This window comes from Gossypium arboreum, chromosome 7, assembly GCF_025698485.1.
Source record: "Gossypium arboreum isolate Shixiya-1 chromosome 7, ASM2569848v2, whole genome shotgun sequence".
Classification (NCBI taxonomy): Eukaryota; Viridiplantae; Streptophyta; class Magnoliopsida; order Malvales; family Malvaceae; genus Gossypium; species Gossypium arboreum.
Window position 1 is genome coordinate 86911520 of NC_069076.1, and position 26467 is coordinate 86937986.

Consider the following 26467-nt stretch of genomic DNA (forward strand, 5'->3'; position numbering starts at 1 on the left):
CAAAGCGTAAAATAAAACTTTTTGTATAAGGAGAAAAGCAAGTTGAAAGGCGATACCGAGTGATTCGTGAAAATAACAGTAACAAGCATGTGATTTGCTCGAAGATTGATACTTACCTTCAAAGATTTGTAGTCAAGTTTCCCAGCAAGAGCTAAAAGCAAGGTGGATTTGCCCGATCCTGGTGGTCCTAAAAGCAACGTCATCCTAAACAACAAATTACTAATCTCCAACCACTACCAAGCTTTTATATTAAATGGTTTATACATTAAAACACATGCAAGTAGTGAGTCTTTACCTTCCTGGCTTAACAATACCACTGATGTCTTTCAATATGTGTAACCGACATTTATTAGGACGCAAAATGCTCAATCCTATTAGGATACGCTGTAAAACAACATTATTGTGGTTATTAATATAATATCAATGAATATCCATCCATCATACTAACAAAAAAAGATGAACAACAAGAAAGATACGTAAGTTACTAACCTCGAAGAAGTCGCGAGTAACATTGAGTAAATTAGGTAAAGCTCTTGACCCAATATGAGCGTTGGCTTCGATGTTTAAGTTCTGAAACCTTACTTCAACCTTTGGCACCTCCAATCCAACTCTGCAAAAATTTACACACTAAATTTATATCTAATTACCTATATATCGAATAATAATATTGAAATTTAGTATTTAGTATAAAAATGTTTTTTTATAATTATTTTGAACTTACAATTATATTAATAGTTCTAATAAAAAATCAATCATTATAAGTATTGAATTGAATAATTAATTCTATACATGACTACACTCAAATTAAATTAACTACAACCATAATAAATCTAAAGGTTAACTTACATAGATAAACTCAAACTTAAAAACTTAAAATTCCCAAGATTTCATTCTCTTACACCTTTTTATTCTAATTAAAATCATTATTAAGTTTTGGATAATTATAGACAAAACTAGTATAAATATCTTTTATATAATTGGTTAAATTCAACTTTTAGTTTTTGTATTATACGTAAGTTTGGGTTTAATCTCTATACTTTAATCTAGTCATTTTAGTTCTTGTATTTTTGAATTTTAAATTCCAATCCTAACCAAACAATATTTTTGAATTTCATTATAATATTTTCAAAGTTTGATATGTCAAACATATTTTCACATAATTTATTTTTTTTCCACGTGTTACTCACAAAAAGCTAGTTAACGGATTAGCAACTATGGTTTGCATCTAAATTAAAATTTCAAATTTCAAAAAGTATAATGATAAAGAAGGCTTAATATCATTTTTGACCATTGTACTATAAGGAAATTCTAAATTTAGCCTTTTTTTTACTATTTTTTGTTAGTTTACCCCCTCTTCTTTTATTTTGTCACTTAAGTTAGCCCCTTGACCGTTTTGGTTAAATTTTTTTTTGTGGTCGTTTAACCCGATCAAATCTATACACATGGTCAACTAATTCAAGTTGTTTTAATGACTCAAATGCCAACATTTGATTTCAATTTATTTTTATTAATAATAAAACATTTCCATTTTTTTTCTTTATTAATTTCTCTTCTTTCATTAAAAAAAATCCAACTTTTTTGGCCAAAGTGAAACCATAGGTGTTACACGAACACCATCTTCGCGCACCACCATTTTCTTTCCTCCGACCAATCACAAGACGTCATCTTTCTCCTTTTTCTTTTTTTCTTTCTTGGGTTAACTCAAACCTCAAGTAAAATGTTACAGAACTTAAAAGTTAGTTAATTTCTGTTTAAATAACACATTAATTAAACGACGCGTTTAGGCAATAGAAAGGCTTTAATGATACGAGGCATTTTGGATTGTAAGGAAGTTAAGTGACACGGTGCAGATCACCTAGGTTGTTAAAACAGATTTAGTAATGACTTTGGGAATGACTTTGTAACTGCTTGCCCTAGTTGGACATTAAGAGCCATTCATGCTTTTAGTCAATCATTCAAGAAAAATCTAAGGAATTTCTTTATGTTCTCTCTTTCTCTATTTTATTCTCTTCTCTTCTCTCTATAAATTAATTTTCCGTATCAAGGGTATAAAAGTCTGTTGTTCTCTCTTAGTGGGTGATAATGTTACCACGGGTACTCAAGAAAAGGTGGGGCAACTAAAATAGGAAATCTCCAAGTTACAGATTGATATGGACAAGAAATTAGAGGCTCGTTTGGCAAGTTTTCAAGATTATTTTCGTGTTGAACCCAAGAATGAGATGAAGCATCTTTTTGAACAATGCTTGGGAAAATTTGATCCTATTGTTGGTTTCGTGTTGCAAAGGATAAGGGTAAAGGAATACTTGGGGATGCTCCTCTAGGTTTTCCACCTAAAGTTCCTACTATTATTGTTCCTGTAGTTTACTTGGACAATGCTATTTCAGGTTCAATTCAATATGGTTCAATGGAGGTTTGATCTCGTCCTTGCGAGCTCGATTGTCCTAAATTTGATGGGACTGACTTCTGAGGATAGTGGGCCAAGATGGAGTAATATTTAGATGGAGTAATATTTAGAGGGAGAAAGGGTCCCTAAAACAATTAAGGTATACAATCATGTTGCATCTAGAAGGAAAGGCATTAGACTGGAACCTTTTTTACACTTAACAGCAAGGTGGGTTCTTCCACTTGCTCAACTGGGATATATATTTTCAAAGCTTAAGGGACCTATTTGGTTCAAAGGTCTTCTAGGATCCCAAGGCTGATCCATTCTCTTTGAAGAAAAATGGGTTTTTTGATAGCTATCATGACTCCTTTGTAAGTCTTTTAAACCAATTACAACTCTCAGAGGCTTATGCCCTTAGCATTTTTTTGAGTAACTTGAAACCTGAGATTGGTCAATATCTACGTTTGCTTAAACCTAAGTATCTGGTTGAAGGGTTCTTACTAGCTCGATAAGTAGAAAACATTCTTTCCAAATACCCAAATGAAATGCCTTCTCCCTATGCCAAGTTTTCCTATTCGCACATCTACTCTTTTTCATACTCCTATATCTTTCCTAAAGCCCTCAAACTTTCCTACCGGTATCCTTAAAAAATTTCCAAGGCCTAAAATGCAATTTTACATTTTACGGGGGCCGGGGCCCATGCCATCCCCCTTGGCTTCGCCCTTGCTCCCAATGAGATTGAGGAAAGAAAAAAGAAAGGCCTGTGTTTTTGGTGCAATGCCAAGTATGTTCCCGGACATAAGTGCACCAAGTCCCAGTTGTACCAGATCTTGCTAGATCCTACTCCTACAAAGGATAAAGAAGAATTCTTGAAATGTCAAAAGCATTTGGAAGAAGTCCAACTAGACCCAACCTAACTAATTCATATGTACTCTACCTTCATGTTATGTCTCAAAGACCCAACATGATGAGCTTCACTGCTCAGTTTGGTAATAAAAGGGTAGTGGTTTTAGTGAACTCTGGTAGTAGACAGAATTTTATTGATGGAGCCTTGGTTATAAGCCTTTTCTTTTTTTTTCTCTTTTTTGCAACAGTTTAAACTCAGAGCGACTGCAATAGATGGAAGGTGTCATACCCAAAAATGGGCTTAGAAGAAATAAGAATAAAATGTAGTTTTAGAATTATTATTTTCTTTCCTTTTAAAGCATAAGTTAAGAGAGTTAGAATGCCTTAAAAATTATTTCTGTTAAAAAAAATTAGCAAGAATGAGCCTGCCAGTTCAGTAATAAAGCCTTAACCTTAGCTTACCCATAAATTTTAAGTTTGAAACGAAACCCCTTGTTTACATTCAACCAAAATATTTTATTTTCCTATTTTTACCTCATAAAAGTGTCGAATTTAAAAATTAGCCCAGCCAAAAACCATTTTTTAAAAATTTAGTCCTTAATTTAAAATAGTCCTAATTCTACATAAACTCTTAAAACCTATTTCAATTAGGGAAAATAGTTTTATAAATAGCCAATTTGAATCAAACCCTAGAATATTTACCTAGAAAATTTCAAGAAAAACATCCTCAAGCTCTTTTATTTCCAAATTAATTTTCAAAGAAAAATGAGTCATAGTTTTAAAAATCATCTCTCTCCCTCAAGTGGATCTTCAACCTCTGCTTCCAAATTAAGGTTTTTGTATCTTCAAATCAGATGTGGGATCTAAAATTAAATAATTATGTATGATTAATTGTAGTGTTAGAAAAAGAGTAGTTTGTAGGAGAACCTCTACGAACCCTTTACAAACCACCCTTGCATTTGAAGCCCTATAGGCTAACCCCCTATTGCGAACCCTTATGCAAAATTATATAGGAATTAGTATGCGAGCTCTTATAATAAACATGTGAACCTATAGATTATCATGTGCAAACCCTAATTGTTGTTACATACGGACCTGTAGAATATTACATGCATCTATTATTACATGCGAACTACTACTTATATGTTAATATATGCAAACCTATATGTTGTTACATGTGAACCTGTAGTTTATTACATACGAAGTCATATGATTACATGTGAGTTATTTTATTACATGCAAACCTGTTACATGTAAGACTATATGTTGTGTGAACCCTTGGTACATACGAGCTTATATGCGAGCCTGTATATGTGCTAGATAATTAGGATTGATAGTTCACATAAAAATTTTGTACATGTGACACTGTTTGTTTCTACTCGCACAAATTATATGATTATATGTGAATATAGTTATGAATAAATACATAATAGCATGTTGAATAATGATAGTATGTGACAATAAATGTACTAAATAAGCATAGCATCAAATATTGATAACAAGTATGATATGATGAGTATATGTGCATAATTACATGAAATTGGGTACGAAGAACAGATGAGTTCCGTAGGAGACAATGTCAATTTAACTCCACACCGAAAGTCAATACTACACGAAGTAGGCGGCAATGTCATCCAAAACAGATAAGTCGAGATGGTAGGTTAATAAACCAATAAACTGGGTCTATTGGGATGATAGTTTATTGTAGTAAAAAGCCACAAAAATTGAGCAATTGAGATGGTAAATTATTGTAGTAAAGGTCATCGTCATAGATGACAAGGGAACGACCACCATCACCGTAAAATAAATCTGGGATGGTCATTTTTTTATATGTGTTTTTAGTGTGTCGAGCGATGCTCGAGGGCGATTAGGATGGACTGGTGGGAAATTTGTATGTGAATTGCATCATAAATATATTATGTATATGCATTGATTTACTATATGTTTCTTACATTATGTTTAATATGCTATTATGCTATGAAATAAATATTGTACTATTTGATTAATTATATATAATGGTTTAAGATTAATCTCATACAGAGCCGTTGTAAGCTCATTCCCCCTTTCTTTTCCTCTCAGGAAGCATAGAAAATTAGGACTCGAAAAGGCATCAGAGGAGCCTCAGATTAGCAATTCTTTTTTCGTTATTATTATTTTAAAGTTTTTATTAAAGTTTTCTTTAATTGTTTTATTTTCGAGGTTGTAATTATTAATTATTTCTTGCTTTTATATATAGGGTGAAGTTGTTTAACTTATTTATTCTGAGGCATGATACTTAGCTAATAATTTGATATTTGTATGCTTTTCGGTTTAAAAAACCATTACTTTAAATGTTTTGCTTTACAAAATACAAGTTTTGATAAATCTTTTCCTTGAAAACCTTAATCATTTTTCAAAACTCCATATTAATAATATTGTAATCAAATTGCTAAGTAAAACCAGTTTAAATTAATGAATGTTTTTCCTACAAACAAAAAGAGTTATTTTTATACAAAATTAACTCAAGCAAAAGAATAGCTTTACAGGATCACTTCGGTTATCAAAATGTAACCCCTTCAGCTTAACCGAAACTCCTAGACTGAGTTAGGGGTGTTATAGAAGGACAGTGTCCACTAGTGGCCTATGTAGGAATATAGCTTGGTAGGTAGAAATGGCTCATTTTCTTACTGATTTTATGGCCCTTCCTTTCAAGGGATGTGATACAGTCATTGGTATTTAGTGGATGTTATCATTAGTGCCCATAGTGTGGGATTTTGCCACCTTAACCATACAGTACCTTCATTAAGGGAAAGTCTATATATTGCAAAGGATTGTGCCTGAGCTATCCATCTCTTGCATGGGAAAAAAGTTATGAGGTGTCTTTTTCTTTTATGGGAAATTAATTGGGACCTTTTATTAATAGTCATGGCTACCAAAGATTAGGCCACTTTGACTATTTCTACTCCTTCCTTTCAAGTAAATTTAAAGGCTTTATTGGATCAATTTAATGATGTGTTCAAGCAACCAACAAGTTTGCCTACTACTCGATTGCAAGATCACAAGATTCCTTTGAAAGGTGAACAAAAGGTTATGAAAGTGGAGCCTATAGATACCCTGCTATACAAAAAATGAAATTGAGAGGAAGATAATGGAAATGTTATAAGGCTAGACCATTAGGGCTAGTAACAGTACTTTTTCTTCCCCAGTTGTGATTGTCAATAAGAATGATGGCTCTTGAAGGTTGTATGTTGACTACAAATAGTTAAATCAACTCACAATTAATGATAAGTTTCCCACACCTATGATTAAGGAGCTCCTATATGAGTTGGGTTGCCACTTACTTTTCCAAGCTAAATTTGAGGTCAGGGTACCATCAAACCAAGATATGTGAACCAGATATCTACAAGACTACATTTAAAACTCATAAGGGTCACTATGAGTTCTTTGTGATGCCTTTTGGCCTCACTAATAGTCCTTCCATCTTTCAAGCTCTTATAAATGTTGTTTTCAAGCCTTTGTTAAGAATTTCAAGTTGTCTTTTTTATGAAATTATTGTTTATTTAGCTATATAGTCTAATCATTTACTTCATTTAAAGGAGGTCTTTACTTTGTTTAGGCAGCACTAGCTTTATACCAAAATGAGCAAATATAGGTTTACAGCCTATAAGATGGAATGCTTGGGGCATGTCATTTTCAAGGGGGTGTGGCTATGGACACTTCTAAGGTGGATTGTGTGGCCAATTGGCTTGTGCCTTAGTCTATCAAGGAGTTGAAAGGGTTCTTGCGATTTTTTGTGTATTACAGAAGATTTTTCAAACATTATGAAGTGTTAGTCAAGCCTCTTACTGATCTTCTTAGGAAAAATAAGTGGAAATTCAATTAGCAAGCCACTCAAGCTTTTCAACAATTGAATAAGATAGTTTGTTTTGCTCCTATCCTTGTACTTCTTGAATTTAAATCTGAATTTTGTATTGAAATAGATGTTTGTGGCATGGTGTAGGGGTTGTTTTACACCAAGGAGGGAGGCCTGTTGCTTTTTTAATTAAGGCTTTTGATATCAAGAATCAATCCTTATTCATTTATGACAATGAGATGTTGACAGTTCTCATGGCAGTCAAGAAATGGAGTGCTTACCTAGTTGGTACATATTTTAATATTAGAACATACCGTCAAAGCTTGAGATCTGAAAAGAAACCTATCACTTCATTCCAACAAAAATGGGTGGCCAAAATGTTGGGATACAATTATAAAATTGCGTATAGGAAAGGGGTGCATAATATTGTGGATGGTAATTTGTCAAGGAAGCTAATGGAGTCTTTTTTGCATCAAAACCAAATGAGTGGCAGTTCATTGTTGTCTGAATTGTTTTTCAAAGTTCAAATTTCATGAAAAATTGATTCTAAGTTACAAAGGATTCAATCTAACATATAATTGAATCTTACTTTGCACCAAAAATACTCTTATGACGGTAAGTACATTAGAAGAAAAGGTAAGATTACAATAGGGGTAAATGGTAAGTTGATGAAATAACTTTCTGAATATTTTCATAGTAGTGCATCGGGAGGTCATTTAGGAGTTCATATTACAAGAATTCATTTATCCATCTTGTGTATTAGAAGGGCATGAAAAATGAAGTGAAGTAATGGGTGAAAGAGTGTAAGGTGTGTTAGAAGTGTAAAAGTGATAATGCTACTAAACCTAGGTTGCTATAGCCACTACCAATTCCTAATCGAACATAGGCAAAATTCAATGTGGACTTCATAGCGGGCCTTTCTAATTCAAAAGGCAAGGACACCATCCTGGTGGTGGTTGACACATTGACCAAGTATGGTCATTTTGTGGCCCTCTCACACCCATTTACAATAGTCATAATAGCTTAGGAATACCTCAATAACATCTACAAACTCCATGGGGCTCCAAAATCAATTTTGTCTAATAAGGACAAGATTTTGTTTCTACTTTCTAGTAAAAGTTATTTAAAAGGTTGGGCACTAAATTGAAGCTTTCTATAACTTACCACTCTGAAATTGATGGGCAAATAGAGGTGTTGAACAGATGTCTAGAGGGGTATTTGACGTGAATGTCTAGTGAGAAACCGAGGAAATTTATGTTATGACTGGCTTTGGCTAAATGGTGGTACAACACTTCACGCCATTCAACAATTAGAACTTCACCTTATGAGGCTTTTCTATGGGCAAAGTTCTTATAGCAGCTCATTTTTTAGTGGTGTCGAAAATGGTGGTTTCAAAACCCCAATTTTGGTTATCGAGACTGCAAATATTATTTTTTCATATTTACGAGTCTAATTTAGTAGTATATTGAATTGGGGTCTAATAATTTTATTAAATTTATAGTTAATTAAGGTACAATGACTAAATCGTAAAAGCGATAAAAGTTAATTATTGTGGATTTTTATGTAGTTAAAAGACCAATTGAGTAATTGTACCCATTTCTTATGATAGTTAGTGGATAATGATGTTAAAATCCACTATCTTAAGCTAATGGTGATTATGGTTTAATTAAGTTTAATCAGTTTAATTAATTAAAGTTAAACATGGTATATAAGCTAAAATAAAAGAAAAAGATGACACTTATCATCATCTTTTCATTTTTTTTCTCTTCTTTGACTGTCCATAGCTAAGAAATAAAGGGGTTTGAGTTTCAAGCTTTTATTCTTCAGTTGGTAAGTGATTATAAGTCTATTTCTTGTAAATTTCATATTTTTAAAGTCTTGGGAGCTTGATTTAACTAACCCATGTACCAATTTATAAAACTGTTAAATTTTTCAAAAGTTTCCATTGATGATTTCTTAAAGCTTTTGGTACCAAATTGTTAGATTTTATGCTTAGAAGTGAAAAAGGACTATTTTGTAAAATGAATTTGTCAGTTTTGTCATAAAGGAATAAAGTGTAAAATTAATAAATAGTGGGATGAAATTTCTATGTTAATAGATAGAAGAAAGTGATGGAAGGATGTGATTGAGATCAATTTCAAAATCGTAGCTCTATTTTGAAAGTTATGACTATTTAAGTTTTAAAGACTAAATTGAATTAAATGCAAAACTTTAGGGGTTTCATAAAAAAATAAATAGGTTCATGCATACCATGGAATGTCAGTAAAATGTTTGATATTGATAAATTGAAATGAATTATCATATAGATTGGGATTTGGACCAAACCTAGATAATAGCAAAAAAGGCAAATTAGTGGATTAGTCTTCGACATCTTGTTAATTGCTGATTTTTTCAGGTAAGTTCATATGATGTTATTGTACTTAACTTGAAATGTAATTGAATTATAAATGCATGACTATTTCATTATAAAGGGAACTGTTTACAAAATGGTACAAAAAGGTGAGACATGAACTAAATTTTAAATAATTGATCATATATGTACAAAGTGGTGCCCGTATGAACGTAGTAAAGATTAAGATACAGTTGGCATGTGAATAGGGATAGTTGCGTGCTTGTATAGGTTTAGCACTTCGATTCCCTCTGTTTAGCACTTTATTTCCATTTGTTTAGCACTACGGTGCTCTTTGGTGTGGTGTAGTTACCCGTGTATTCGATTTTATTTACTAAGTTCATCAAGCTAAAAGGTCATATATATCGAGAAATGATATTGAAACGGATTGAGCTTGATAAGCATCTAGTAATGAGTTGGATTAATTATGAAAAATGACATTGGACTGTTGATTTATAGTGAAACAGAATGTTACATGTTGATTCATTATATGACATAATTGTATGAAAGCTCACCTTGTGAATTTTTATTACCATGTTTAGGTCCTATTTGTCAAATTGAATAATATGTTATATACAATTGTAAAGTAAGGTAAGTTAATTTTTATGCTTATAAACTTACTAAGCATAGAAATTGTTTAATCTGTTGTTTTTTCTTTTCTCTATAGTTTGTTCATTTGCAGAACGTATCGATTAGATCAGTTCAGAACTCACACTATCCAGTTGTCTTTTCAATAGCCTTTTGAATGTTTTACGTGCGATTATGTGGCATGTATATAGGTGTCTCTTAATGTTAGCTAAAATTATGGAATATGTATATGTGATTTGTAATATGGAATTAATATGGTATATATGAATAAATGAATTTGATTTTGTTATAGTTACAAGTTGGCAAATTGCTTGATTGATGGCTAGTTGTATGGATAGTATTTGGTGAATGGAAATGCATGGAATAAGAAAGGCATGAAAAGGCTAGATGCACGGTTAAGCTAAGTACATGTTGTTTGAGTTGATTGTATGGTTTAGTACCATATATGAATAAATGAATTTGATTTTGTCATAGTTACAAGTTGGTAAATTGCTTGATTGATGGCTAGTTGTATGGATAGTATTTGGTAAATAGAAATGCATGGAATAAGAAAGGCATGAAAAGGCTAAATGCATGATTAAGCTAAGTACATGTTGTTTGAGTTGATTGTATGGTTTAGTACTATATTTTATCATTTTGGCTTATTCAAAACATTTGAGTTAGAACATGATGTGCGGTGTGCAATTTGTGAATGATTTGTGAATTTTTCAAGTTTGAAATGTTTTGGTTAGGTGATTATATGATGTATACATGTTTTGACTTGGTATTGTGCCGGTTTGACATGTGCTTTTAAGCACCATTTGAGTTTGAGTTGATTTGAGCATGAAAAAATGACCAAAATGTATGATTTTGACATTCTAGCACTAAAGTATCGATACCCTATATAAAGGTATTGGTATTTAGCATTTTTCCTAAATTTTCCAAACTTCTAACCTCAAAATAGTATCGATACCAAACTAAAGTATTGATACTCTATATCAGGGTACTGATACTTTACAAGGGTATCGGTACATTTGATCTTGTTTTGTTTTAACAAAAAGTAGCAGAATATGAAAATGGTATCGATACCAAGATAATGTATTAGTACCTAGAGAGAAGTATTGGTACCATTAGTTTGGTACCGATAACATTTGATTTATCTTAATTTTTGGAACATCAAAGATAAAAATGGTATCAGTACCTGATATGGGTATCGATACCTGTTCTCAAATTTTGAAAAGTTTACAAATTAGTCATTCTACTTGCTCGGGTCAACTTTAGAACTTTTAAAAGCTCGATTAAGACTCGATTTTGAGTGTGTATCATATTTTTAATGATTTATGTTTAAATAAAATATTTACATCGTATTTATCTATGATTACTCCGACAACGGCATTTTGTAGCTTGGACTCGACAACTAGGTCGAGCAAGGGGTCTTACAGTCCTCTCATATATTTGCATTACCTTGCTAGCATGTCAAGTGTAGCCACTATGGATAAAAGCTTACATAATCGAAAAGCAACTAGGCAGTAACTGAAGTTTTGATTGAATGGACCAATGCCTTTCCAGAAGATGCCATGTGGGAGAATTTGGTAGAGCTAGAAAAAATGTTTCATTCTTTTAGCACAAGGGTGCTTTAAAGGAGGAACCAATTGTTATGGAATTTAAAAGTTAGTTAATTTTTGTTTAAATAATGTATTAATGAAATGGTGAGTTTAGGCAATAGAAAGGCTTTAGTGATATAGGGCATTTTGGATTGCAAAGGGTTAAGTGATATGGTGGGTATCACCTGGGTTGTTATAACAACTTTAGTAACAACCTTGGCAATGACTTTTTAACTGCCTTCCCTGATTGGCCATTAAGAGCTAGTCATGCTTTCAGTCAAGCATTCATGGAAAATCTTAGGAATTTGTTTCTCTTCTCTCTTTCTATATTATGTTTTCTCTTCCCTTCTCTTTATCGATTAATTTTTTTGTATCATAGAAATCTAGCTTTCTCATTTTATTCTAACTTCGTCCACCTCTTTTTGATGTCAAAGCTTCGACCGATGGCCACCCTTAGGCTCCTTTTTTCTCCTCCTTCAACTGGCTAGTTTAATTTTCCCAAAAAACCCAAGGAAAACTAAGTATCCCCTATATTTTCATATCTTGGCCTCAATCAAAGGGTTCCTTAGGAATCTCTTGGACTCATCCGTTTTCCAGTCCATTTTTTCTCTTTCCCCCTTTTTTTCTCCATTTGCTTCACTTTTTGGGATGTGCATTTCATCTCTTAGTTCATCGGATTCCACCATAATGAAAGACAAGGAAGAAATGGGTTTGATTTCTTTTTTGTCTTTGGTAGAGGATTTGAAAGGAAAATAGCAACGATGGACCAAGAAACCAATGGAAATTCCATGATTGGAGCATTGGGTTTTCTTGATAATGACAAAGAAACTCAACTCGACATTGTTGAACCCATATTTTGTCTTGTAGCTTTAGGTGTGGTGGTTTCTTGAAGATAAGAGAAGAGTGTGAAGTATAGCATATAGTTGGCATTTTATTCAATGAAGTTCAATGATGGAATGTGAACTGAAGTGTTATATATATATATATATATGTATGTATGTGTGGCGAAATAGTGATAAGAAAAAGAGACGAAGATATCTAGAAAGGTGAAGAAGTTTTACAAGTGGAATGATTAATAGAGACGAAAAGGAGTTGGATTTAGTAGATTAAGTGATTGAAAAGGGGACACCAAGAAAAAGAAATCAAAATTACATTATGGCATTTTATGGATTAGAATAAGGAGAATTAAGTGTCCACATGTTATTTTAAACATTTAGGCCAGATTTTTCTAACGGAAAATGGTCAAGGGACTAACTTGAATGATGGAAAAAAAGTAGAAAGATCAAAGTGATAGAAAAATTAGTTAAAGAGCCGAGTGAGAATTTTCTTATAGTATTAAGTTGATTGAGAATGATTCGATTTGAGAACATAAACAAAATATACAACTTTATGAACAGTAAATCATTAATTGCAAATTTAACTAGACTTAACTACTACTATATTCAAAACTAAACTTTCGAAATTCAAAGAATAAATGGACTAAAACTACCAATTCCAAAAGTACAACAATTAAAAGTGACCAATTGAAAGTATAGAGACTAGATTTAAATTTTAAATAGAATGCAGAGACTAATAGAAAATTTTGAACCATAAAATTTAATGCCACCAACTCTAGCATGTTTTATTCAATAACAAGTTTTTTATTCTCTACCCTAGATTCTTAGGAATTTTTTAATTAAGACATTTTTCATGTCTATTTTACATGAAAATTAATATTTTTACGATTCATTACTATCCGTCCTAGCAATATTGTCTCCAAATTTAAACCTAAATTCTTTCTCTGAAAATACGGTAAGCCTTACACTACATCAACACTTACTAGTTAGATTGCTAGTTTTTAGTTATTCATAAATTTACTTTATACCTTTTTTTTCACAATTTAAAAATCAAAAAAAGAAGTAAACGAGTTTTAAAATGTTAAATGGCGAAAATTAAAACTTGTGATTTGTGAAGAAAAAGAAGTGAATAAATCGTAATTAAAAAACAAAATTAGTAATATCGCAACGGAAACGTGTTACCTATCAAGGCGATCTTTAATGGCAGAGAGAAGCTTATAATTATCTTGATCATCGGTAGCCAATGCTTTCTTTACAACTAGTTCTCTTCTAGATCGATCAAGCCTCGTCACATCAATCGTCTCTGCAGTTCCACTTTCTCTTTCTCCTCCTTCTGTATCATGTTCAATCTCCGACGAAGTCCTTTTCAAAATTGCGAAACGCCCTTGTTTCATTGATGGCAATCGAGAGATTGCTTCCCACATAAGGTCTTCCTCATCTTGCAGAACCACCTCTGCGTTTGACGGTCTATAAAATGACTCAGCATTGGCCCCTTCTGTATCAAACTCAAAATAGTCGCTTGCATTCGATCTCCTCATAGGCAATCTCTCTCAATGTATCTTTCTTTGTGTAAAATGTTTAAAAGAAAAAAGGAAAGTGTTTAAGTTTTAAACTTCTATAGAGAAAAGAATTGCTAGTTGGCCCTGGAATTTTGAAGATGTAGTGAAAAACCAAGGCTACCCTTGCATTTTTACACCAAAGATAAGTGGTAAACGTGAGATTTCCTAACTTCTAGAAATCTTGCAAGATTGTTGGAACTTACAAGCACTTTAGTTTTCTTTGCTTTTTGTCTTCATTGTCTGCCCTATTCTTACGTTAACATAACTCAACGCTACAAGTGACACCGTGTATTTTTTTTCTTCATAAAAAATCAAGAAAAGGGAGAAAAAATTGTAATTTTCTATAAAAATTAAACTTATCTTTAAAATATTTCTGACTCATTCTTTATATAACTACTAAAGAAATGAATAAATAACTAATTTTTCAAATGTAATCTGACCAACAATGATAGTTGTAAGAGATTTATTGTTGGTGTCCTCACCCATTTTCAATTAAAATGAAATAGTAGTGGGAATTTTATTTTTTTACGAAACACAATGTTGTTACTAGAACAGGAGACTTATTAAAAATAATCATCACCCATTTTTTTATTAGGTATGATAATAGTTTAAAATAATATTTTGAAATTTGGTGAATAATATTTAGGTCCATGAGTTAATTATGCTCAAGAAAAGTTTTAACACTCTTATAATATCCAAAATCGATATCTTATTAAATAAATATTGTCAAAAGTTTAAAAATTAAAATTTTAAATATTGATATCTAATTAAGATATTTTTATAAAATTAAAATAAATTTATTAAATGAGTGAAATAATTCTATAACAAAACTAAAAAAAATTCTCGTGTCATTTGATTGAATAAGACACAAGAAAGAAAACAATTTTTTTTATTCCCTCGATTTTGAAAAAGATATCCATTAATTAATGATGATTGATGAAGTTCCTTCCGTATTTTGTGACTAAAACTTTTAGCTTCTATCGTAATTTAAAAAATACTCTTTAAACATTTATTGAGAATGTAACACCCCAAACCCGGCCCAGACGTTATGGCCGAATCTGACGTGCCACATTGGAGTTGAAAACCCACGTTCCGTTTTAGTGTTTTAAAACCATACATTTTATTGAGTTAACAAAGTGTATGGAAGCTGGGCACCAGGTAGGTATCCGAGACAGAGGAGGTGAGCCATGAAGGCTGCTTAAGTACCAAGCTCTTTAATTGGATCCAATCCTAGACATGCCCACAACCATAGCCACACTTTGTTATATCGAGTTTAAAGTTTGTTTAAGTGGACGTCTTTGATAAATCGATTAATCGTGGTGTTGAGATATTTTGAAAACAAGTATCATTTTGAAAACACGTCCTAAGTCTAGCCCATTTGAATAATTATTAACCAATTTTTAAAGTTATTAAAATTAAAATAATTCAAAAGAAATAAAAGAAAAGTTAAAATTGGCCTTATTACAACCCAAAATAAATAATAATTAAAGGAAATTAAATGAAAACCAACACTTATTTAAAAGCCCAAAGATGATCACCGTGCCCTCTCAATCCTCTCCTTGAAGTCCCCACATCAAGGCTCACCTGCAAGGTTAAGGAAAGGGGGTGAGTTTGGAAACTCAGTGTGCAACAAGCCCTTTCGAGCCCAAAAACAATAATGACTGTTGGGTCTAAGCCCAAATCCAATCTCAACATATCTTGGGCCATAGCCCTTTTCATGTTTCATATTCCATAACACTGGGCGAAGCCTTTATCAGAAACGGTATGGCCCTTAGGCCCATTTCAATATCACATATAATTTCAATGAAAGAATGCAACCCATTTGGGAGACTACTCAACCCACCATCCGCTACTCTCCACCGTACCAACCAACACACCATGTGGGATTAACTCGACCCACCCCGCCATACTCTCCATCGGCAAAGATAGTTGCTTTATCATATAACTGAGGCCTAGCCTCTTTTAATAACTGGGGCAAAAGCCCTTTCAATAACTGGGGCATAAGCCCTTTTGATAACTGGGGCATAAGCCCTTTTGATAACTGGGGCATAAGCCCTTTTTCACTTCCTCCATCCATATAAAAACCCAACCCAATGCAGTTATGATTACATCATGTGCATATCATGTGCATATCATACATGTCATGTGCATCTCATACATACCATATTTATCAAAATCCCATGTATTAAAATCATACATAAACCCTAGGGGTATAATGGTCATTTTACCTAGGGGCAAAACGGTCATTTTCATGGTATAAGGGTAATCTCATAATTTTACCAAAATTAGGGTTTCCATGTTCATTAACGATTACTAACAATCCATGGGTGCAAACAGTGATTACGGCCCATTTTAGCGAAATCGAGTTATTGGGCCTAAAACCCTAATGGGCCCTACTTAGCCAATTTCGTCATCTAGGCCCATTTAGCCTATATTCCATAACGGTTTTAATAGTCTTATCATGCCATATAACAGATTTCCGTTTTCTACCAATTTTTACCCAAATGGGCCCGAAAGCCCAATGGGCCCCACTTTGGCCCCTCGAGGCCCAACTTACCAAGAATGCCAAAAATCACATTCTTACCGTTTCCATCGTTCTCGATCACTGTCTCATTGATTCTAACTAACTAGTGAGCGTTCGCTTGCTCACAAGTCCTCGAAATGCCAGAATTTGACGTTTGACTTTTCGGCATTTTATCGCTTTAAGCTATGAAAGGGTTCGTTACACACCTGATTTGCGATATTCCTTGACGAGATCTCCTATGCAATTTCTCCTATAATCAATTGTTAAATAGATCAGCTCGCAATAATTGAACCAAATCAAGAACTTTCCAATATTAACACTTACACATTCTACCACCATCCATAATGGCCTTAAGCGACTTACCTTTGTCGCGATTGATGACTAGGCCTAGCTACTCCGGCGATCCAAGCTACTCCAAGTCGACACTACACCTTGCTGCTCCTCTACTAAATAAACCACAAAAATGTTAAAAGAAGACCCCATAAGGCCTATACCCACATTCGGCCACCTCCCTAAACTAGAGAGGTTTCAGCTTTTGGCCAAAGCTACACTAGGAATTGTTTAGGGTTTGAACACTTACCACAGTCTTTCTCCTCTTGAATCGGGATGTCTAAAAGGTAAAGGAACCGAACGCCAACTATTGAAAAGAAAGAAAAAGGTTGCTGGTCACAAAGAATCGGCACCCCCTATCTTCACTGATTTCGGCTTTTTAAGACTTGGCAAAAATAGAGATAAGGAAAGAAACAATGGTGAATGGAGGAAATAGTGGGCTGATTTGAAAGAAGAAAAAGGAAGAAAAATGAATAGGAGGAGGTAGATTCAGCTGGAAAAGAAAACAGAGAAAAAGGCTACACACCAAAGAAGAAATCGGCACAACTAAGACCCTAATGCCGAAATTACTAACCTAATGCCCCTTTGCCGAAAATCCCTCTCCAATCTCCCTTATTCTACCAACTCTATCTCCTATCACATCCCTAAAATCTCTCCCTTATCCCTCCTTAATTTATGCATTTGACTTGATCCAACTCTCCTCTTACAGAATCCACTTAAGTTCCAACACTTACCCTTCCCGCACACAAAAATAAATACTCTTATTTGCCAACACAGGGAATCGAACCCAGGTCTTCCTCTATGCCCACACGCCACCTTTTTAGGAGCTTAGTGGCGTCACCCTTGCCACTTTACCAAAGCTCTTTTTGTGATACACTTTACCCACAACTTAATATAAGGAACCTACCGAACCCCTAACTCCTAAGTCCAAAATTTAAAAATTCTCTGGGTTTTGGCCAACTCATGGGCCTTCCATAAGCCCATTTACATACCCAAATTATGAATTCCATCATCACATACCAAATTTTAGAAATTTACTTAAAATATCAGGAATCGCGAAAAACCCGAAAATCAGGATGTTACAGAGAAAATAATTTACTTTAAAAATATTTTTGTACAATGTACATGGCATCAAAAGATTATGATTAAGGAAATACATAGGTGATAATTTAAAATAAATAAATAAAAGTATGTAAAACATCACTTGAGTCGATATTATAGAACTGAATTAGATTTATTGATTGTATACATGTCTCATGCTTAGAGCTTTATCCAAACAACCATGCAACCTTAAGTTTAGAATCTAAACTCGATTGGTAGTATGCCTAAATAAACCTTCGAGTCAGCATCTTACTCCGGATCGTCCCTAAGAAACTTGGCAAAGTGAACAAGAGAGCAACAAATCTTAAAAGGATGGAAGCTCTTATTACTCAAATGACTTATGTGTGTACAAATGAGGGTTGGGAGTCTCTATTTATAAGCAAATCCCCAAGATATGAATGGTGGAGATTAAATTACAAGGTTCACTATGAACGATGAAGATCTACTCTCTCCTAACACTCGACTACTCGTAATAAATTCTATACAAGTGATTAAGTGTGGACTAATCTATCTACATCCATCTAGAATTCTTCAAGGCTATAAGGGCTCATGTAGGCCACACTCTCATGGAGTGATATTGGACCCTTGATGGTACTTTTTGCTCTTTGATGGCCCGAATAGATGCCAAATTATGTTAGGAAGTGACATACACATGTATTTAGGAGCTCAATTTTTATTGGACATGATATACTATTGGCCATAATTTATTCATATATAAAAAGAAATAGCATAGTAACCATCACAAGAAACTTGAAGACACAACTAAATATTTATACATATTATCAAAACACAAAGTGGCAACAAAACATGTATGCAAATGTTTTGACATATAGGATGTAACATCCTGATTTTGGGCTTAATCGGAACAGTGGTTTCGGGACCACAAATCCGATGAGGAAAATTTTATTTTTATTATATTTTTATGGTTTACGATTTCACAAAATGATTTCATGAAAATTTCGTTCGAAAATTTCGACGTTTGGGCACTCAATTTAGTAAAAAGGACTAAATTGTAAAAAATGCAAAAGTTGAGCTTTACATGTTAGAGGTATCAAATTGTTATGAAATTTTAAATGGGATGTCCTTAAATGATAATTAAACCATTGTATAACTTTTTGGATAAAAATGGCCTTGATTGGGTAAATTTTGAAAGAATAGTAAAAAGGGCATTTTGGTCATTTAGGGGTAAAATGAATTAAAAGACAAATTTTAAACTCCAAATGTGTCCCTTTCTTCTTGCTACAGAAGAATGTACCAAGAACAGACATAGTTAGGGTTTGGCCAAGCTTCCAAGCTTAATAGTAAGTGATTCCGAGCTCCGTTTTTAATGTTTTATGTATTTTTTAACTCCCGGTAACATGATCTGCTCATTTCTACCATTATTTTGAGCTAGGATTTATGTTTAAAAATTTACCCATGAATGATATGCATGTATTTTGATGTTTAATGGTAGAATATGAAGCTTGAAATTGTGTTAAACAACTTTTGCTAAGCGATTTTACGTGAAAACGAGTAAAACGGTATAATTGGTCAAAATACCTAATGTTCATAAGTACATGTTAGAGTGAGAATTTGATGTTGCCATAGAAGGGAAAAATGATCAGCATGTCATAAAACATAAGAAAATAGGAAGAATTTTAATTTCCGAACCTTGGGGAAAAAGTGAAAATATGCAAAAGTTTAGGGGTCAAAATGCAAATTTATAAAAATATGATTTTTAGACCCATATGAATAGTTTGACTAATTAGTAGGCTAAATGTGATATTATAGATCAAGGAAATCGAGATTTGGGCTTAAATCGGGAAAATACAAGGTTATGGACTAGAATGGTAAATTGTCATTTCTGGATCCGAGGTAAGTTTGTACGTAAATAATTTATTGATTCTTTTTATTTTATTATATTTTGTTATCATATGAAATGTGGCTGCCTATAGAATGATTATTTGTTGTAAATTGCAAATTGAAAAAGGACTATGAATAAATTGTAACATGTTAGAAAGTGAGGAATTTCCCGGTTAAGCCTTCGGAATAGAAACGATACGAATGATATATTGTGAGGTCACGTATGTAGTACTAAGTGCAGGCTACTACGTGTACCGGATAATTGGTCGCATGTGTAGTACTAAGTGTAGGCTACTATGCGTACCCGATAACTTCGATCACATGTGTAGTACTAAGTGCAGGCTACTACGTGTACTGGATAATTGGTCACATGTGTAGTACTAAGTGCAGGCTACTATGCGTACTAGATAGCTTTGGCTACAAGTGTGAAAATATGTGCAGGCAACTGAGTATCAGTTATTATTCCGAAGAGTTCAACGGGAAAATCGATTAAGTAAAAATACATGTGAACACGATTATATGATGAATAAGTGCAGGTATATGTTTATGAAAATTTTGAGCAATATGCTCTATATTTGAGTGAACTTCGATAAGACAAAATGGATTAAGTGAAATTATGTAAGTGAATTTTAGTAGTAAAATAGTGTTGGACAGCAGCAGTTGTGTGACTTTGAAAATTCACAAAAAATTGTGTAAGTTGAATTGAATTTCAAATAAATTATGGAATTAAAGCTTAATGAGTCTTTTTTCATATAAAAGAAACATGGGGAGAAAAAGAGGTGTATATTATGTGATATTATAATTTTTTTGAGACAATATCAGAATGAATTTGAGATCCCTAGTTCTTACTTGGAAAAATTTTTAAAAATTTTTAAAAAATAATTATGGGTTATAATTTATATTCCTAGAATCTTTGATGGGTATACTTTTAATAGAAACAAACGGTAACATTATCTGAGTCTCGTACTATGATATAAATAAATTTTAGTGAAGAAAGGTCTAAGCTTTCAAACAGCAAAATAGGGGAAACTTTTAATAATAAAATGTACTTATTTGATGAACCAAAAATTCTTAAAATTTTATGGTGGAAAGATATATGAGTCTAATTTCTGGGAAAATTTACGGATCTTAATTTGGAGTTCTGTAACTCTAGATATAAATGATTTAGTGACTGTGACTCAAGAAAGCAGCTTAACCAGAACATGTGTAAATGTACAATTGCGTTAGTTTTACTATGGAAAGCATGTTAGTAAATTGCTTATTATTATTTCATGCGAGCTTACTAAGCGTAAAGCTCACCCCCTCCTTTCCATTTCTTTTAGTGTTGTCAAGTTAGCTCAGGGTTAGAGATCGTCGGAGGCAGCATCACACTACCAAGCCAACACCTTGACAGTATAAAAACATATGCTAAAATTATCAAGTGAGTGGCATGTATAGGGACCTAGTTTTATAACATGTGTTATTATAATTTGGCCAAATATATTGGTCTTTAGTGAGCTAATGATTCTGACTTATAAATCTAGCTATTTATGTTATGTTTGATATTGGTGATGTGCATATGCTTGTTTGTCATGCATGGTTGGTAATATGTTATGTGTTGTTGTGAATGTTTAAGTCTGTTAACACCTTGAACCCTATCCTGACGTTGGATACGGGTGAGGGGTGTTACATAGGACAATTTTCATAGCATTAAATTTCACATAATGTTCAAACAATTAAATTGCCTCCATTAACAACATTACATTGCGTAAAATGGGAGGATGAAATTGAAAAAGAAATGTATTTGTACCGACAACCCAAGTTTGGCCTTTGATCTTTTTTATTTTTAATAAAAGAAATAAAGATCAATTAAGTAATTAGACCATTGTTAAAGTTGCCTATTCCATTAAATTTGGAATCAAAGGCCACTTTAACTTGGGATCACATACTCATTTCTTTTATTATTAGGATCATATGAAACATGTAGTTGTAAAAGTGGTAAAAGTTAGTCATTATGGATTTTTAATTAGTTAAATGATCAATTCAGCAATTGGACCATTTAGTATTGATAGTTAGTGGAGGATGATGTATAGTTTCACTAACTTTTGGTTAATTAAGTTTAGTATTAGATTAACTAAGATTTAATTTAATTAATTAAGTTTTGTTAATTTTAATCTAAGTATACAATTAAGAATAAAATAAAAATAAAACCATTTTTGTGTCCACCTTTTTCCCCATTGTTTCAAAGAAATAAAAATATGTTCTTAGGCTTTCAAGCTTTTGACAAAAATTTGATAGGAAATCTCAATCACTTTACTTGTAATTTTTATGTTTTTAATAGTTTGATTTAGCTAACCCGTGTACCAATTTGGAAAATTGTTAAAGGTTTCAAAATTTTCCATTGTTGAATACTTGATGAAATTGGTGTGAATTTTTTAGATTTTAAGCTTAGATATGAAAAAGGACAAGTTTGTAAAGTTAATTTGCTAATTTTTGAACATAGGGACTAAAGTGCATAAAATTGGAAATTGATGTTAAATTTATGTAATCATTAAGAATAGACGATTGTAGAAGGATGAAATTGAGATCGATTTTGAAATTGAAGCTCACATGTGAAAGTTATAGCAATTTCGATTTTAGGGACTAAATTGAATAAAATGAAAAAATTTTGGGAATATTCAAAAAATAAAATTGAACTATCATATGGATATAATAGGATGTTATTAAGTATTTTGAGCGGAAAAAATGAAATGAATTATCATATAGATCAAGAATTGAATCAATCGAGGGATAATCAAGGAAAAGGAAAATTACAAATTAGTCATTGATGTTTTGTCCGCTGTTGTTTTTACTCGGTAAGTTTCTATGGAAATTAAAATATTAATTCTTGTTATATTTGTATTGTATTATTTTGTTTGTTTGTTGTATTGATGTGAACATAGTGACTTTTGGCCTCGAGTGAACTAAATAGTAATGTTTGGTACATATATGAAATTATGGACAAATAAGATGTACTGAATGGATATGAAATGTTTATATGATTGGAAAATATGTATATGATGATGTTACAATGATTAAAATTGTAACACCTGTTACCTGAGCCGATCGTCGAGTCTGAGTTATAATATGTCACATTCGTTGCAGAAACAACTAACATCAAAAACACTATAGATAATTTATAGATACATTCATGGCTATTATAAATTTATAAGAAATATGATAAACATTTAAATCTAAACTTCAATCGAGCTTACAACAGCTTTTTAGTTGACTCGACCATGAAATACGACTTATTTGCAAATTTTCTAAAATTTCATAACAAGCATTGATACCCCTAGGTAGGTACCAATACCATTTTAAGCTTCGATGTTTGAAAATTATTTCTTTAAATCACTGGTATCGATACTTTTCATATGGTATCAATACCTATTTAAGAAGTATTGATGCCCATTTAAGTATCGATATTGTTTTAAGATTCTTTGTTTTTTGTAAAAATCAAATAAAAATCAAATGTATTGATACCCTTGTAAAGTATCGGTACCCTGATGTAGAGCATCGATATTTTAGTCTGGTATCGATACCGTTTTGGCATTCTATTTGTTTGAAAAACTAATAAAAATTTTTCAAGTATCGATACCTAAGCTAGGGTATCGATACCTTATTGCCAAAAATGTCAAAAACCTCCATTCACTTGTCCATTCCATGCCCAACCAATTTGGTTCAAACGATGCCTTTAGGCACCCTTAAGAACCTACAATTAAACTCAAAACCATACATCAAAAGATACAATTTACCCAACATCAATAATCCACACCAAATATCAACCAAAACATGACCAAATCATGCTTATCATGACCAAACCATATTCACACTAACATAAACATACAAATTCCACTTACCAACAACTATAAGCATCCTATTTACCTATTTTGAATCATCATTTCCACACCTATATAAACCTTTCTATTTTTTTTCCATCATTATTATAAGTAGTATACTTTTATATATATAAATATATAGAGAGATTAGACTCCTGATTTTCTATTACATAAACAGAAAAGGGGTTACAAGGCGATGAAAGGTAAAGAGTTAAAGAATATAAAAGGTAAAAGGTTGACATTAATAACATTCACAACAAAAATAACAAAAAATTATTTTCATCGGTCCAAAAAAAATTTTAAAGTGAATCTTAATTTTTGTAGGGAACCGACCTCTATGGTTTAAAATTTAAAAAACATAATAGGTGACGAACATAACAAAACCGACCTCTATGGTCATTTTGTTAATACATTTCTTGCAGGTGACGAACATAATAGGCAAATTATATCTATCTCTTTATAGGCATTATGGTACCGTAGAAATAAATGTGTGAATGAAGGTGTCAAGTTCTCATTGCAGGAAACTTTAAGTTTCATCCGAGGATATCATCAAGAGATATGTTTAAGTCATGAGAATATAAAGAGTTTTTCCAGTTCAATGACAGAAAATTTATGGAGACCACCTAATAATGGGTTTATCAAAATAAACTTTGATGCTTCTTTTAAAAGGGACTATAGAACTTCTATTGCTGTAGTTTTAGCTAGTAATTACACTGATGAAAATATGCTTCTCTTTGATGCAAGTAATTACACTGATGAAAATATGGTCGATTCTTTTGTGGTCGAAGCATGAGCCTGTGAAAGGGCTATCTTTTTTGTGGTTGACATGGGTTTTCGTTGAATTATCTTGGAGGGGGACTTTCTAACTATAATAAAAAAGCTTAAGACATCTGCAGAAGATAAATTCACTCTCAGATCGATTATTCATAATATTCGTTCTATGAGAAGAGTTTTGAAAGTGTTTCTTACATTTTCGTTCCTCGGGAGATTATCAAGGCAGTTCACACTCTTGCTTTGGAAGGAAGAAGACGGCAAGTCTCGTGCATCTAGATTGATGGGGTTCCTGAATCGATGAAGAAGATGGCTGTCATGGATCAGACGATTTGGTTCCAGAATAAGTGAGTTTTTGGAGTATGCTCTGATTTTGGAGAAGGTTCTTGCAAATCTCCATGATTATGTTCAGAGCTTTCAAGTTTCTTCATTTATTCCTCTCAGATTTGGGTTTCACAAGATTGGAAGAAAGTTTGGCTGATATTTTCTCTGCTCTGTGACGTTTGGGTTTTGGCATGAGGCGATTTATTTTCTCATTTATGGTTTTGCTTGTTTTCTATGTGCGTCTTTTTATCTGGTTTTGTTGACTGTTTCAATTTTGTTTGGTTTTGTTTCGTATGCTTTTCTCTTCTGATTCTGATTGGATGTTGGAGTTAGTTTTTAAGCCGTGTGCCATTATTTCTTTCATTAGTAAATATCAGCTTTATTCTAAAAAAAACAAATTAAATGAATCGAATATGAACACTAATTAATCTAATCAGCTTTTTTTAAAATAAACAAAAAAAGCATTTTGCATTTTAAAACAATCAAACATAATGTTGGAATTGAATACTGTGAAAAATAAAATAAAATAAAATAAATAAAATAAAGAACACACAAATTTTACGTGGAAACCCTTTCGGGAAAAAACCACGGGCAGAGGAGAAGAAAATTCACTATGTCAAAAAATTTGAATCAAATACAAAAGGAATAGACTATGTCTATTTATAGGCTTGCAAAGCCATATTCTGGTAGGATTGAAACACCTTATCCTAATCAATATAAAATAGATGGAGTTTAATAAGTTTTAAAAACCTTATTCTAAAATAAAATAAAAGAAGTCTAGTTCTATATGGATTTTACTTTTATTTTATTTTCCATCGTATTTTATTTAAATAAGAATTTGGGTCACTTAATTCTAACAAATACAATATTTAAATTGAAAATTGAATAACTATAAAAATTATAAAATAATTTTTATATATTTAAGTACAAAAGGAGAGAAATCTTCCAAACTCAAAATACTTATGGAAACAAAAAATAATTATTTAGTACACCACTAGCGTGAAAAGTTTTAACTACACAAGTAGGATTGAACTTTTGTCATGTATCTCTAAGTAGTATTTAAAAATTAAAAATAAATAAAACTTATGACAAATTTTCAAAAAACTAAATTTCTATTTTAATAAATGTAGAAAATTTAAAGATGATGTGAATATATAAAATGATAATATTTATAATATTTTTTTGAATGAGTTGACTGGCCTTTTATTAAAAACCATAAAATTAATACCCAAAAATTTTGGGCTTAGGTCCACTTGGACTGTTGGACAAACAAATAAACGGAAATGGGCATACAATTTATCTTTTGTAATTAGCCTGTTATTGAAATAAATAAAAGTAGAAACAAAATAATGAAGGTAAAAAAGAAATAATTAATAAAAAGGAAACATATTGATATTTCCCAATCAAATCGAACAGCCTGGCCACCTTTAATCCTATCATCTTTTCATGTCAACAGCCGCGTCTGTTCAGAGATAGCTCTTCCCCAAAAAAATTTTCTATGTACCTGCAATATTTGACTACTCCATTTTTCTACCACAACGATTTCAGTTTGGATTTCTTCTCCATCTTCCTTCCGAAGCCAGATCTATGTGGTTCAGCGCTTCCCCCACCAAGTATGATTCTTCCCTTTTTTCTAGTGCTTGTTTTGCTAGTTTATGGGCATGAGCATTCTCCGATCTGTGGATAAACTAGAAAGTGATCT

General features: G+C 32.3%; 1 protein-coding gene across 2 annotated transcripts in view; it reads right to left on the bottom strand.

Moving 5' to 3' along the window:
- LOC108481313 (ABC transporter G family member 31-like) overlaps window positions 1-14198 on the bottom strand; it is a 42996-nt gene extending 28798 nt beyond the window's left edge. For both annotated transcript variants that reach the window (XM_053030574.1, XM_053030575.1), the window contains exons 1-4: window positions 13640-14198; window positions 490-610; window positions 296-384; window positions 117-204 (exon numbers count right to left, since the gene is read on the bottom strand). In XM_053030574.1, coding sequence (XP_052886534.1) covers window positions 117-204; window positions 296-384; window positions 490-610; window positions 13640-13995 — 654 coding nt within the window. In that variant the 5' untranslated portion in view covers window positions 13996-14198. The remainder of the gene's footprint in view (window positions 1-116; window positions 205-295; window positions 385-489; window positions 611-13639) is intronic.
- Between the last annotated feature and the right edge of the window lie 12269 nt (window positions 14199-26467).